The sequence below is a fragment of the Dipodomys ordii genome, unplaced genomic scaffold, assembly GCF_000151885.1.
Source record: "Dipodomys ordii isolate 6190 unplaced genomic scaffold, Dord_2.0 Scaffold126, whole genome shotgun sequence".
Lineage (NCBI taxonomy): Eukaryota > Metazoa > Chordata > Mammalia > Rodentia > Heteromyidae > Dipodomys > Dipodomys ordii.
The window spans coordinates 5,757,005-5,769,815 of NW_012267342.1; the positions used below are offsets into that span (position 1 = coordinate 5,757,005).

General features: G+C 32.6%; 1 protein-coding gene across 1 annotated transcript in view; it reads left to right on the forward strand.

Moving 5' to 3' along the window:
- Positions 1-12,811, forward strand: part of Lrp1b (low density lipoprotein receptor-related protein 1B) — a 1,500,426-nt gene that overhangs the window by 1,303,029 nt on the left and 184,586 nt on the right. Inside the window, exon 65 of the mRNA XM_013030060.1 lies at positions 114-233. Coding sequence (XP_012885514.1) covers positions 114-233 — 120 coding nt within the window. The remainder of the gene's footprint in view (positions 1-113; positions 234-12,811) is intronic.

The following is a 12,811-nucleotide window of genomic DNA, read 5'->3' on the forward strand; positions in this document are numbered from 1 at the left end:
CCTTAACTTCAATTCTCTATTGATTAAACTATCTTAAATATTTTAGTTTTTGCTTTTGTAAATAAAATATTTGTTCTTCAAAGCTACATATTAACAGGCATTTTCTACTTAAGCTGAAAACAGCTGTTCTCCAGACTATTTCCAATGTAAAACTACCAAACATTGCATTTCCAAACTGTGGGTTTGTGATGAGGATCCTGACTGCGCTGATGCATCTGATGAAGCCAACTGTGGTGAGAGTTTATTCATCTTTGTGTTATCTGTGTTGGCCACAGCCAAACAATTCTGAACACAATTCAGACAAAACTGAGGCTTTACTTGGGAAGGTTGGTCTAGGTGCTCACTGTGTCATAACAAACTTAGGTCAGCTATTTCATACAGTACCTACAGTTAAGATGGGAGTTGGGGGATTGCTTAATGTAACCCAAAGTTCTTCATGGACAAGTAAGACATTTTTTACTCTAAATAAATTGCAGTACTAGTAGGAATAATAATAATAAGTATTTGGGAAACAGACATATTCATTTAAGTGAATGTTTATAATCTACTTAGAAAATATTAATAGTGACATAGGAATAAAGAGAAATTCTTGTATGTGATTAACATTGTCAACATATATATTAAATATTAATTAAGCCAATTGTGTAGGCAGATATACCAATGCAATATTAATAGAGTTGATAAAGCATTTAACTTAGTAATGGATTATTAAAAAAACAAACTTTTTACAAATAATAATATAGAATTTTCATTCTTCATATGCAGAATTATTTAAATGCAATTAGTTTGATTCCACAGTTCACTTCCTGTACTTTTAACAAAGTAAATGAAAATATTGAAAAATCCTTAAGATTTCTGAAAGTTCATTTATACTGAACAACATATATGAGGTACATGTGTAATCATTGGCAATATGTCCTTAAGTTGTTTACCTACTATTATCTTCTATGTATTTTTTTTGAAACATGGACCCAACCATGACACCTTATTAAAAATAAAACTACCACTTTCCACTTTATGAAATTTAATTTTTTAATTTAATTTTATTGTAAAGATGCTGTAAAGAGGGGTACAGTTACATGAGTAAGGTAATGAGTATATTTCTTCTTATTTTTTGTTGGTCATGGCCTTGAACTCTAGGCTTGGGCACTATTCCTCAGCTCTTCAGCCCAAGGCAAGCATGCTACTTCTTGAGCCACAGCGCCACTTCCAATGAGTATATTTCTTGTCAAACATTGTTATCTCTTCCTTTGTTTTTCTCCTGCTAGCCCTGAAATTAATTTTATAATGCATTCAAAAATATCAAATTGCCATTTAAGAATTTCCATAGCAATTATTAAGGATTTTATTAGATTATTATTATATCATCTACATTGCTCTATTTTCTTTTCCATTTTTTAAATTAAAGCAAAGTAGAATAAAGACTTAATAACTTTGAGAGATTTTTTTTGTATGTAGTTTTTTGCTCTATGTTTTGGCATGATATAACTGGTTTGATAGATTACATTTTTTCAAAATTGCATAACCTGCTGTTAGGCTGTTTTTAATTCGTTTCCTAGCTATAAACATACCAACTATGCCTTATAAAAGGAAATTTTACCTCCTACATGAGCTTTGTATTTCCATGGCCTAATTTTTCCAACTTGACACTTGAACATATTTAAACCAAACTATAGAAGCAATCATCATATGCTTTTATTTACTTTTGAATGTGTAACCAACAACTTTGTGTCAGAGGACACTTGTCATAAGAAAATACTGCATAGTGCTGGTGATATAGATCAGTAATGGAGTGCTATCTAGCACCTAATGCTTTGTGTTCAGTAAACCAAAAATAAAACAATCTATAAGATATTTTTGTAAAGAGACAGCAAGTGTATTTCAAATGATAAACTATTTTCAATATACAGACCCAAATAGAAAGCTATATATTTATACCAAGGGCAATTTTTAGCAGATTTTACTATTTTAAACAAGGTATCTCTTTAAAAGTTGAGATTTCTACAGTAACACTTTGACCTTAGCTCTTTGATTTCACTTTCTGTCCAAATGTCATGTGCATCATATATTTATTTTCTAAAACTTTTTATTTTATGAACATGCATCTATTAACTAAAAGTTTATTGGATTTTTTCTAAATACACAAGTGATATAATATTTTCTAACTTAATCTGAAGTTTAGTATTTGCCTGTGTTTTGTATATTAATATATACCCATTATTAATTCATTTCTCTACTAAAGGTTAAGTCTTAAAATTATCAGCAAAGTAAGTACAAAATACTATGTGCAACTTGTTCTCAGCCACTTTGCTAGAAGTACTGATGCAGACAGGACAGCAGGGAGTGGAAGAACTCTTCACGCGTACTCAGTAATAAGCTGCATTACATTCATGGGGAAAGGCTTGAGATGATCCTGAAGAAAGAAACTTCAATATTGGTTTCTACATTATAGCAATATATCATAATGTTTCAATTTAGTTATTTATCAATTTAGTTTTTTGGAAAGTGACATCAACTGATGCTTACTATGCCATTTAAAAAATGATACTTTTAGGATTTAAAGATATTCCACAAGTTTAAGGAATTCTGAAGGAACAATCCTATGCTATTAAACTGAAGAATGGATGAAACAACTAAATTCTCTATCTGGGAAAACAAGCATTTTGTTATGTCATGTGTTTAGTGTTTTATGTCAGTGTTTCCTGGATGTAACTACATGTGACGAGTCTATTTTTACTAGCAAATGAATGATATGAATATTCTGCAGCTCTTCTACACTGCTGTGTGGCTATGAATCAAGGGTGTAATTTCTACACTGGGATGAGGATGTTTTTGATGAAGGAAAATGCTAGGAGACTAGAATTTCCACCATGTACTATCCCAGATCTCTTCTGAAATATTTAGGAAATAGTGATCATAGTCCTTTACATTAGCATCTAGGTAAGAAAAATAGCCTTGTATCTATCTATACATTACCTAGATGGCTGGTGATCTTTTCTGGATGCTTGATCCGACCTGCACAGATGGGTATGCTGGCCTGTTCTTGGAGCATCTCCTCTCATTTTGGAGTGCCTGCTTCCAGAGATGGCCAAATCTCCATCTTGTTTGATGCAGGCTAGTTTCAAATTACTGCTGAAACATGAGACTTCCTGAATCAAGATTTCCTACAGAGGAGCTCCAGTGGCATAATCGGTTAGCAGGCACAGAGATACTTCATTCTGCAAACTTAATAGGTTTTTTGTTTGTTTGCCTTTTTTTTCTTTCTTTCCTTCTTTTTTTTTTTAATGAAACAAGAATGTTATTTATCTAACTGCTACTTTAACCCCCATAGATTTGTTACTGGATTTTATTGTTCATGGCATGTACCCAATGTTAGGTGTTCATTTTTTTGTTTTTCTATTTGTTTTTTTTTATTTTATTTTTTCTGAAAGCTGGCCCCACCCCAACCTTAGATAACTGTGGATCAGCATGGCACTCATCCTCACAATGTTCCTGGCCTATTGCCAATAAATCTGGACATACTATTGATATGTTAAGGACTGTTCAATTCTCTTTCTCAAAATCTATCATGAACCAGAGGACCTTCAAATTTCTCTAATTCTATAAAAGAAATGGCCATATCATACCTTGTCCATTAGTTAGCTAGTACTTGCCTATGAGGGAAGTAATAAAACATTACATTTTTTAATATTTTTTTGTTATTTTTCATATTATACTTGTTTTGCCCCAAATGGTTAGTTTACAAAGAAAAGATAAAGTAAAAGAAAAATTATTATTAAACATTTTAAAATCAACATTATATGTTAGACATTTTCACAATATATTATTTAGGTTTTCTAAAATTTTTCAACAGTCATGAAAATAAATGTTTAAATGATAATGTGGGAAAATATTTGTTTACATGAAGAAGCTGCTGCTAATTTAATGTGTTATATTCTGTACAGGTCTATATGAATGCTTTTTGTGGTAAAGTAATATGTGGTTTTCTTTGATCTGTTTATTTTGCATAATTAAGTCTTTTTCATTTTTTGTGACATTTGTTTTTGTGTGTATGTATATCCACTAGAAAAGGAGAAAAAGAAAGAAAGCATATATTTTATTGAAAATTATTCATTCCAAGAGAGCCCAGAAAGAAAGCCTGGCTATATGAATGGAACCAGGATATCTTTTTTAAACTTTAATAAAAAGTAATGAGAAACTTGTATGTGAATATCTATGTAGTCTATGTGAAGAGAACACATGCTTTTATTTTCAGGTTTCACTTGAATTCAATAACTTTGTACATGCATTGATTGTCTGACAAAAAGATGTGAACTTATTTGTTGACATTCCGTTAAAAAGAGAAAATCTTTTTCTCTTTTCACAAAAACAGAAAACCATGGGATTAAATTTAGTTGCACAAAGCTAGTAAGGAGCCCAAACAATAAGTCAGGAGGCATGCCAACTCTAGATAGATCTGCAGAAAGAGCCATGAGAGCAAATTGCTTTTGTCGGGTGAGATTAAAATTGAATTCAAAAAGAGCACAATTCATTTTAATAAGAAAGATTTATTGATGTAGTAGTTGAGTTTAAAAAAAGACACCAAATTGAGAATTTAATATTCTGTGATATTTTTGTTTGAAAAACTTTATCTTTGTCTGACTGCTTTCTCATTTGGGGCCAAGTACATTTTATTCTCTAAAACTACAAAATAATATTCTCTGCCTACACATAATTCTGATTGCACACTTCTCATAGCAAGTTAAAAGAATAATAATTAAACATTTATAGAGCTAAAATCACTGAAGCAGATGAGGAGTTTAAAAAATAAATTTCCCAACACATACATTTGGAAAAAAGAGAAAGTATCTATGTTTTAGTTTGAGATTTCTTTCTCTTTTTTTCTTTTCTTTTCTTTTCTTTTTTCTTTCTATTCTTTCTTTGTTTCTTTTAGCATAAAATTCTATTCAAGTATCTTTTGGGATGCTGATTTCCTTAGAGAACTTTCTACCCTTTACATTTTCAGATTTGTTTACTACCATGCATATACGATTAGGTTGCATGTAATTGATAATTAAAAGTGAAACATATTTTTTAAAAACCAACATTAGTAGAACTTTTTTTTTCCAGTTTTCTGGTGGTTTATTGGAGATAAGTCTCTTGGACTTTCCTGCCTGGGCTGACTTTGAACTGCAATCCTCAGATCTCAGCCTCCTGAGTAGCTAAGATTACAGGCTTGAGCCCCTGACACAGGGCTTACTAGTAAAACTTTTAAGTCCACTTTAAATAAATTTGGTTTCTATGTCTTAAATAAGTGTAAGGCTTCAAGTAGTATAGTATTTTTATTTTATAGTATAGTATTATAGTATAGTATATTCAAGTAGTATAGTATTATGAGAAGACTATCACTTTATAGATATTAATGCTCCCATTCAAAATATAATGATTAGTTTAGAGTTATAACAGTAGTTATTAATTTTGTGCTCTGAGTGAGGTGAACATATATAGATGTTTATTCAATTTTAAATTTTTTTATGCTCAATCTTTTTTCCTAAATAATAAGTTTTTTTATTGTGAAAATACCCTACAGAGGGGTTACAATTACATGAGCAAGGTAATGAGTAGATTTCTTATGAAGCAAAGGAGGAGGCAAAAGTGCTTGATGCACAGTCTTAAATGTACAATCCAGGATACAAACCTCTCTCATAAAGACTTAGTCATTAGCTTTTATTTGCTTAATGGTTGTATGGAAAATAATGGAAATGGAAGGAAAGGTCATAGAGTCTAAACTGATTTAAGTCTGTCATATGTGCTAGATTACTAAAGCAAACAAAATATAGTGTCTTAAAGATCAATTAAAATATTAATCCTTTAAGTCCTCCATTTCTCCAAACATCTTGCTGGATACTGTAAAATGACAACCAACAGAAACTCTCCAAGAGGAATTAACTTTACTTAAAGTGAAAGTGGCTAAAGAAATAAGTTAGAGCAGAGATGGCAGTGGTTCACGACTATGATCCTCGCTCCTCAGGAGGCTAAGATACGAGGATCATGGTTCAAAGCCAGCCCTGGAAGGAAAATCCGTGAGATTTTATCTCTAATTAACCACCAGAAAACCAGAAGTGGTGCTGTGGCTAAAGTCATAGAGCGCTCCCCTTGAGCTGAAGGGCTGTGGCCCAGAGTTCTAATCCCGTGACAGACAAAATGTCGAAAAAGAACTTTACAACTTTGGCTGGGGAGGAGGGGGTTGGGGAGGGGATGGGAAGGGATGGGAAGGGGAAACAAAGGAGGAGGCAACAATGCTTGATAAGAAATGCACTCATTACCTTGCCCATGTAATTGTAATCCCTCTATATGGTATTTTCACAATTAAAAAAATCAAAATAAATCAAAATAAATAAGAGAACAAATTAATCCTTTTGCCTGAAGTGTCTCACTTCTGTAAATCATATTGTCTATATGACTAGAATCTTTCCCAATTCAGTATCGTAAGAGGTAAGCTCCAATATATAAATGTTATCCTTTTGGGGGCTGGGAAGGTGGCTCAGTGATAGAGCGCTTGCCTTGCATGCATGGGGCCCTGGGTTCGATTCCTCAGGACCACATAAGCAAAAGAAAAAAGCCAGAAGTGGCTCTCTGGCTCAAGTGGTAGAGCACTAGCCTTGAGATGAAGAGCTGAGGTACAGTGCCCAGGCCCAGAGTTCAGGCCCCACGACCGGACCCAATAAATAAAAATTAAAAAAAAATAATAAATGTTGTCCTTTTGTGTGGATACTGAATTTTCACTGTTTTAATCAAGATAAAAAGGAAGAAGCCAGGTTCCTATGTCTTACAATTATAATCCCAGTTATTTAGAAGTCTTAGATCCAAAGGATCTTAGTTCAAAGCAAGCCAAGACAGAAAAGAGAGCAAATTTTCTTCAAAACAATCAGAACAAAAACTAGGTTAGAGTTATACAGCAAGTGGTAGAATACAAGCCAAGTAAGTATAAGGCACAAACTTTAAACTCCAGGACCAATAATTTGAAACAAAAATAAATAAATTCAGAACAGACATAAAGTGATATCACTTATTGTAACATTTTAAAAATTATTTCTCCTTAATAGTATTTAATTTAGGTGAACTGCATATTTTACCAAAGCAATAAGATCTCCAACTGAAGTTTTAATGTTAATATTGGTTTTACTAAAAAAAATTAGAGAATATGTACATTTTCAATTATTATTTTAATATATTTGTTATAAATGCCAATATGAAAGTAAAACTACATTAAATTTATTTTCATTTATTATAATCAAATCTTTGTTGTTGTTTTTTAATAATTCAGATGGGTTCATTTCTTTTTTAAAAGTACATCAACTTTAAAATAAAATTTAAATTAAAAACTGAGAAATGAAGAAAGGAAGGAAAAAAGGAAGGAAGGAAGGAGAGAGGAAGGATAGGAGGGAGAGAGAAAGAAAAAAATCTTGCCACATAGGATGACCTATTGCAACAATGATATCACAAGATACTATGTTGGAAATGAATTCACAAAGTCGGCGGTGGGAGGGCAAAAGGGGGTGGGCACGAGTGAGGGAGGTGGGGGAGAGAAGGGATAGTTGGGAAAAAAAGGAGCAGGTAACAATGTTTGACAAGAAATGTACTCATTATCTTATTCATGTAAAGCTAACCCTTCCATACAGCATCTTTACAATTAAATAACATTTTTTAAAAAGTCTTGCATACTGTTCTGAAAACACAGTTTACTTACTCAGATGAGTGGGAAAATTTGGGTTGACACAAAAACAATACTTGAAAATGGATAGCAGCTTTATTCATGATTGTCAAAAATGGAAGCAGCCATGATGTTCCTCAACAGGTAAATTAATAAGCAGAATGGTATATTTTTAAGTGCATTATTAAGCAGTTGTTCAAACAGCTTACAATTCCATAAGTCAGATTATTAGTGTAATGTATCACCCTTTCTGTCATTATTCCCTGGTTTCCCTCTTCCCATTCATACCATCAAGTATATAATTAAATGTTTACATAATGCATGTTGAATATAATGACTACTTTTTCTTTATGCCATGTCTAATTATGTAGTTCTTGCTGCCCTCAAACTGCCAATTCTCTTCCCCCAGCCAAAAAAGTACAAGTATTAAATGCATAATATCATATCCATAATCAAAATATTTATTAGATTATGTTTTAATCAAATACTGAGATATTTGATATTTTTATCCTTTGAGTTCACCCAAATCATAGACAAACTGTTAACTTTATGATGAAAGGGATGATATTGGTCAAGATTCACTGTACTCATATACTGCTTTTTGGAATTGCAACTGTTTACACAATTACTTAAAGATAAAAAATGCACAAAAAAGTCAAATATATCATCTAATCAAGTAGACCATGGGTTGTTATATAACTATTATTCAGCTATTTCTGCTAACAATTGTATGTGTATATCAAAGTTAGAAGCTTTATGTGGATATTTCTAATACTTATACTTTTCCACAATAGTGGAGAGTTTTGCTTTGTAAGTATCCTAGAAGTAGTGGAAATAAGCTTAATTATTTTCATACTGTATCTTACTATGGCTGCTGCTTCAGAATAGTCTTTGAAACAACTGTCTACATCAGTGAGGTCCTTGTAGTGCACAAAATTACATAATTAACAGAAAAGAATTCACTGTATGTACCACAGAATTGAAAAAGTGTTAGGTCAAGGGGGGGGTGAAGATTTTGAAATTATGACACAGATTAAGATGCATTGTACATATATAAACTACTTTGTTGGATGGCAAAAATTCTATTCATAACCTAAAAATTCAAAACAGTAAGGGAAGAGATGGTTTGGGAGGGGTGGATGTAAATACTGAAAGGGGTAAAATTGATCATGATCCGCTGTATTCATAAACTGCTGTGGTGAATGGCAACTCCTTTGTAACACTAATTAAAGAGAATAAGAATTATCAAAAAAATAAATAATCAATAAACCAAAAATGAAACATAAAAAAATCACATAATTGATATGGCCAAACTTTTATCTCTCTCCCTCCCTCCCTCTCTCCCTCCTTTCCTGCCTCTCTCTCTCTCTCTCTCTCTCTCTCTCTCTCTCTCTCTCTGTCACACACACACACACACACACACACACACATAGACTGGCTATTTATTGAATCACACAGCCACAGGTCACTAAAAGAAATTTGAAAATACTTTATGACCATCATGTTCTGATAATTCAATTAGATTTTTTGACTAAAGTACATTTCCCTTGGTTAGAAAAGAAATGAAAATGAAGAACAAAATACAATCAAATGATTGCACATATTTTCCTTTCGAGATTCACCTTGTTCTTTTTGGGAATGTCTTAAAACAGAATTGCTGCTGGGCTCCTCAGAAATTTACTAAAATTAAAAATATATTATGTAAAGGTCAGCTTTATGAAAAAATAATTGAAAAATTACACAGAAAATAAATTTCAAGGGAGTGTCAGGTCAACAACTTTGTAGAGGGAAGTTTAAAAATTCCTTTGTTCTATCAGCATGGCCTATAACATGGGGCACTATTTGTTTCATCTGTTTCCTTACAATGTTTTACACATACAATTAAATTTGATCCTTGTATATTTATACCACTTATTTCTTTGAATAAATTAATCAACCCATGAAAGTATTTAGCCAGAACTTTTCTGATCCAGGGAATTTGAAGATGTTTCATAGTAGAAATAAATGGTAGTAATTAATGCACATAATGTGCCAGGCATTATGCTGACTTAGGTGAACTTTAGGTACAGTATATCAATTCACATTATAAATGCCTGTGATTGGTATTCTATATAATTTCTGCTTTCTAGCTAAAGATAGAAGGCTCAGTGAATGTAAGTACCTTTTACATTGCTACCAGCATAGTTCATGGATAACCAGATACCTTAATGTGTGGAATTTGGCTCCTGCACATTACATACAACCATTGTTCTCAACATAGATTCTTTGACTTGCTATAGTTTGCAACAGCACAAGAAAAACCAACAACAAAAAAAACCTAAAAAACAACTAAAAACAGCAGTTAAAAATGTTCTAAAATATATGGAATACACAGAAGTCAACCATAACATAGTTTAATAGTTTTTAAAGCTATTATAATTTAACTCACAGTGAGTGACTGGAAGCACGAATAGAAACATTAAGGTACATTCATGTATGGACACTTTCATAGAAGTAATAAACTGTCTAAGCCAGTCTACTTTAACTATAAACAGTCACCAGTAAGCCACTCTGAGCATACTTAATAATACAAACCCTCCGATAGCAAGGACAGACCTTACCACCAAATGGAAATCTAACTAAAACAGGAATAATGTTTTTAAACAATGTTTTTAAATTCTAGTTTGAAATAATTCTACTGTAACACTTACCAAAACTCAGAAAATTATAGTATTAGAGAAGCCACCTGTACCCATCATGCAATTTTGTGATATGAGACAACTGGAAAGAATGAAAGTGAATTGAACCGGACATCTCCTCTTTTATGTTAATCCAGCACCTTCATTGAACTACCTTGGTGTGAGTTGTACTTTTGAATTCCTCATGCCTTCAGAGATTAACCTGCTGTGTATGAGCAACACATATACTGAACAGGGAGAGCACTTCCTCCAACAATGTCAAGATTATCTCAGGTTATAGTATATTTTGACATGCCAATTTTTGGGAGGTGATCTATTTATAATTAAATGTCTATTACTTTTGTACAATATTACATTTTATGGATTCTCATATATTTCTGAGTGTGGGAAAGTTCACAAAAAATAAAACTTCCAGGCACTGGTGGCTCAAGTCTGTAATCTTAGCTACTCAGGAGTATGAGATTTGAGAATGGAGCTGGAAGTCCCTGAAAATCTATTTTTTTAATTTTTATTTTATTATAAAACTGCTGTACTGGTATGGGGGTGGGGTGGAGAGGGGAAGGGATGGTATAGGGAAACAAAGGAGGAGGCAACAATGTTTGATAAGAAATGTACTCACTATCTTGCCCATGTAATTGTAACCCCTCTGTATAGTATTTTCACAATAATAATAAGAAGAAAAGATGATGTACTGAAGGGTTACAGTTACATGAGTGAGGTAATGAGTCAATTTCTTGTTGAGCATTGTTATCCCCTCCTCTGTTTTTCTGTCACTATCCCTTCCCTCCTCCCCCTTCCTCTGTTTCCGACCCCTCTAAGTTGTAAAGTTCAGTTAAAATATAGTGTGAATATCATTGTTGCAATGGGCCACCCTGTGTTGTGTTTCAGCATTTGGCTATTCCCTTTCTCCTTCCCAAATTAGATAAATGTATATACTAGATGCAAAATCAAATACACTGACAACAGGGGATATACCATAGGGGGAAAAACATACCAAAAAACAAAACATAAAGAATGCAGAGTACTTTAAAAACAACAGCAAAGAAAATCCTTTTGTGTCCACATCTTGGGGTTCATTGTACTTAGCATTATCTTATGTGATCATATCTATATAGCTTTTGACCTTTTTTGCTCATCTGATAAAATTATCCTAGATATGTACTAATTATTGCAAATAAGGAAAACCATGAGACCTATATTTCTTTCAGTCTGGCTTACTTCACTTAATATGTTTTTTTTTCTAAGTCTTTCCATTTCCTAACAAATGGAGAGGTGTCATTATTTCTGATAGAAGCATAGAATTCTATTGCATATAAATATATGCAATATATGTTAGCATGGCTATAATCAAGAAATCTAATAACAACAGATGCTGGAGGAGATGTGGTCAAAAGAGAACCCTACAGTACTGTTGGTGGGAGTATAAACTTGCTCAACCAGTCTGGAAAGCAGTATGGAGTTTCCTCCAAAGACTACAAATAGAGCTTCCCTATGCCCCAGAAATCATACTTCTGGGCATTTGCCCCATTTACCCAATGATTCTGTGAAACTGTTTTCTCCAACAAACTAGTCTAAAAAACCAGAAGTGGTGCTGTGCCTCAAGTGGTAGAGTGCTCACTTTGAGCAAAAGAAGCCCAGGGACAGTGTCCATGACCAGAGTTCATGCCTCAGGACTGGTAAAAATGATAGATAGATAGATAGATAGATAGATAGATAGATAGATAGATAGATAGATAGATAGATAGATAGATATAATTTTATATATTTAGGCTACAGACATATCATGTATCCAGAGTCAAACATATCGACAGAGATTAAATTTGGTTAAGATTAGACTAAATCTGTTTAATATTAGATGAGAGTATTCACTTACTCTGTTTTAGATCATGGCTTTAGAAAAACATCTTATGAATTACAAAACCCATAAAGAAAAGAATAAATGATTTTCACAGGTCATATAAAATATTTTTGTGTCCTCTAAAACTTGACAACAATTATACATTTTTACCAATTAATTTTATTTTCATTTTTTGTAATATGTATAAGGTTGGATTTTTGTCTGGAGAAAAATATATACTGAACTATCCCTTTCAAGAAATCCTTACACAATTATCTGTCCTTCCTGGCTTTTTTCATGATTGTAAATTCTGAGGCTCTGGTATGGAATTCCAGGATAAATGCATTTCAGATTTGTTCAGTACATACTAAAGCACTTTCATTTGCAAGGTCATCCTCCTGCTAAGTCAAAACCCCTGAGGATAGAAGTGGTGTTATTCATTTGGAACACCATGTTTTTATATTTTGTGAATAAATATGAATATATTTAAACTCCACATCAGGTATTTTTTCTCCAGAAACTTTTCCTGTAATGTCAATATTTTATGATAGCATTTGCCCATGTTTTGACAATGAGTCAATGTATGGTTGAGTCAAGTTTTCA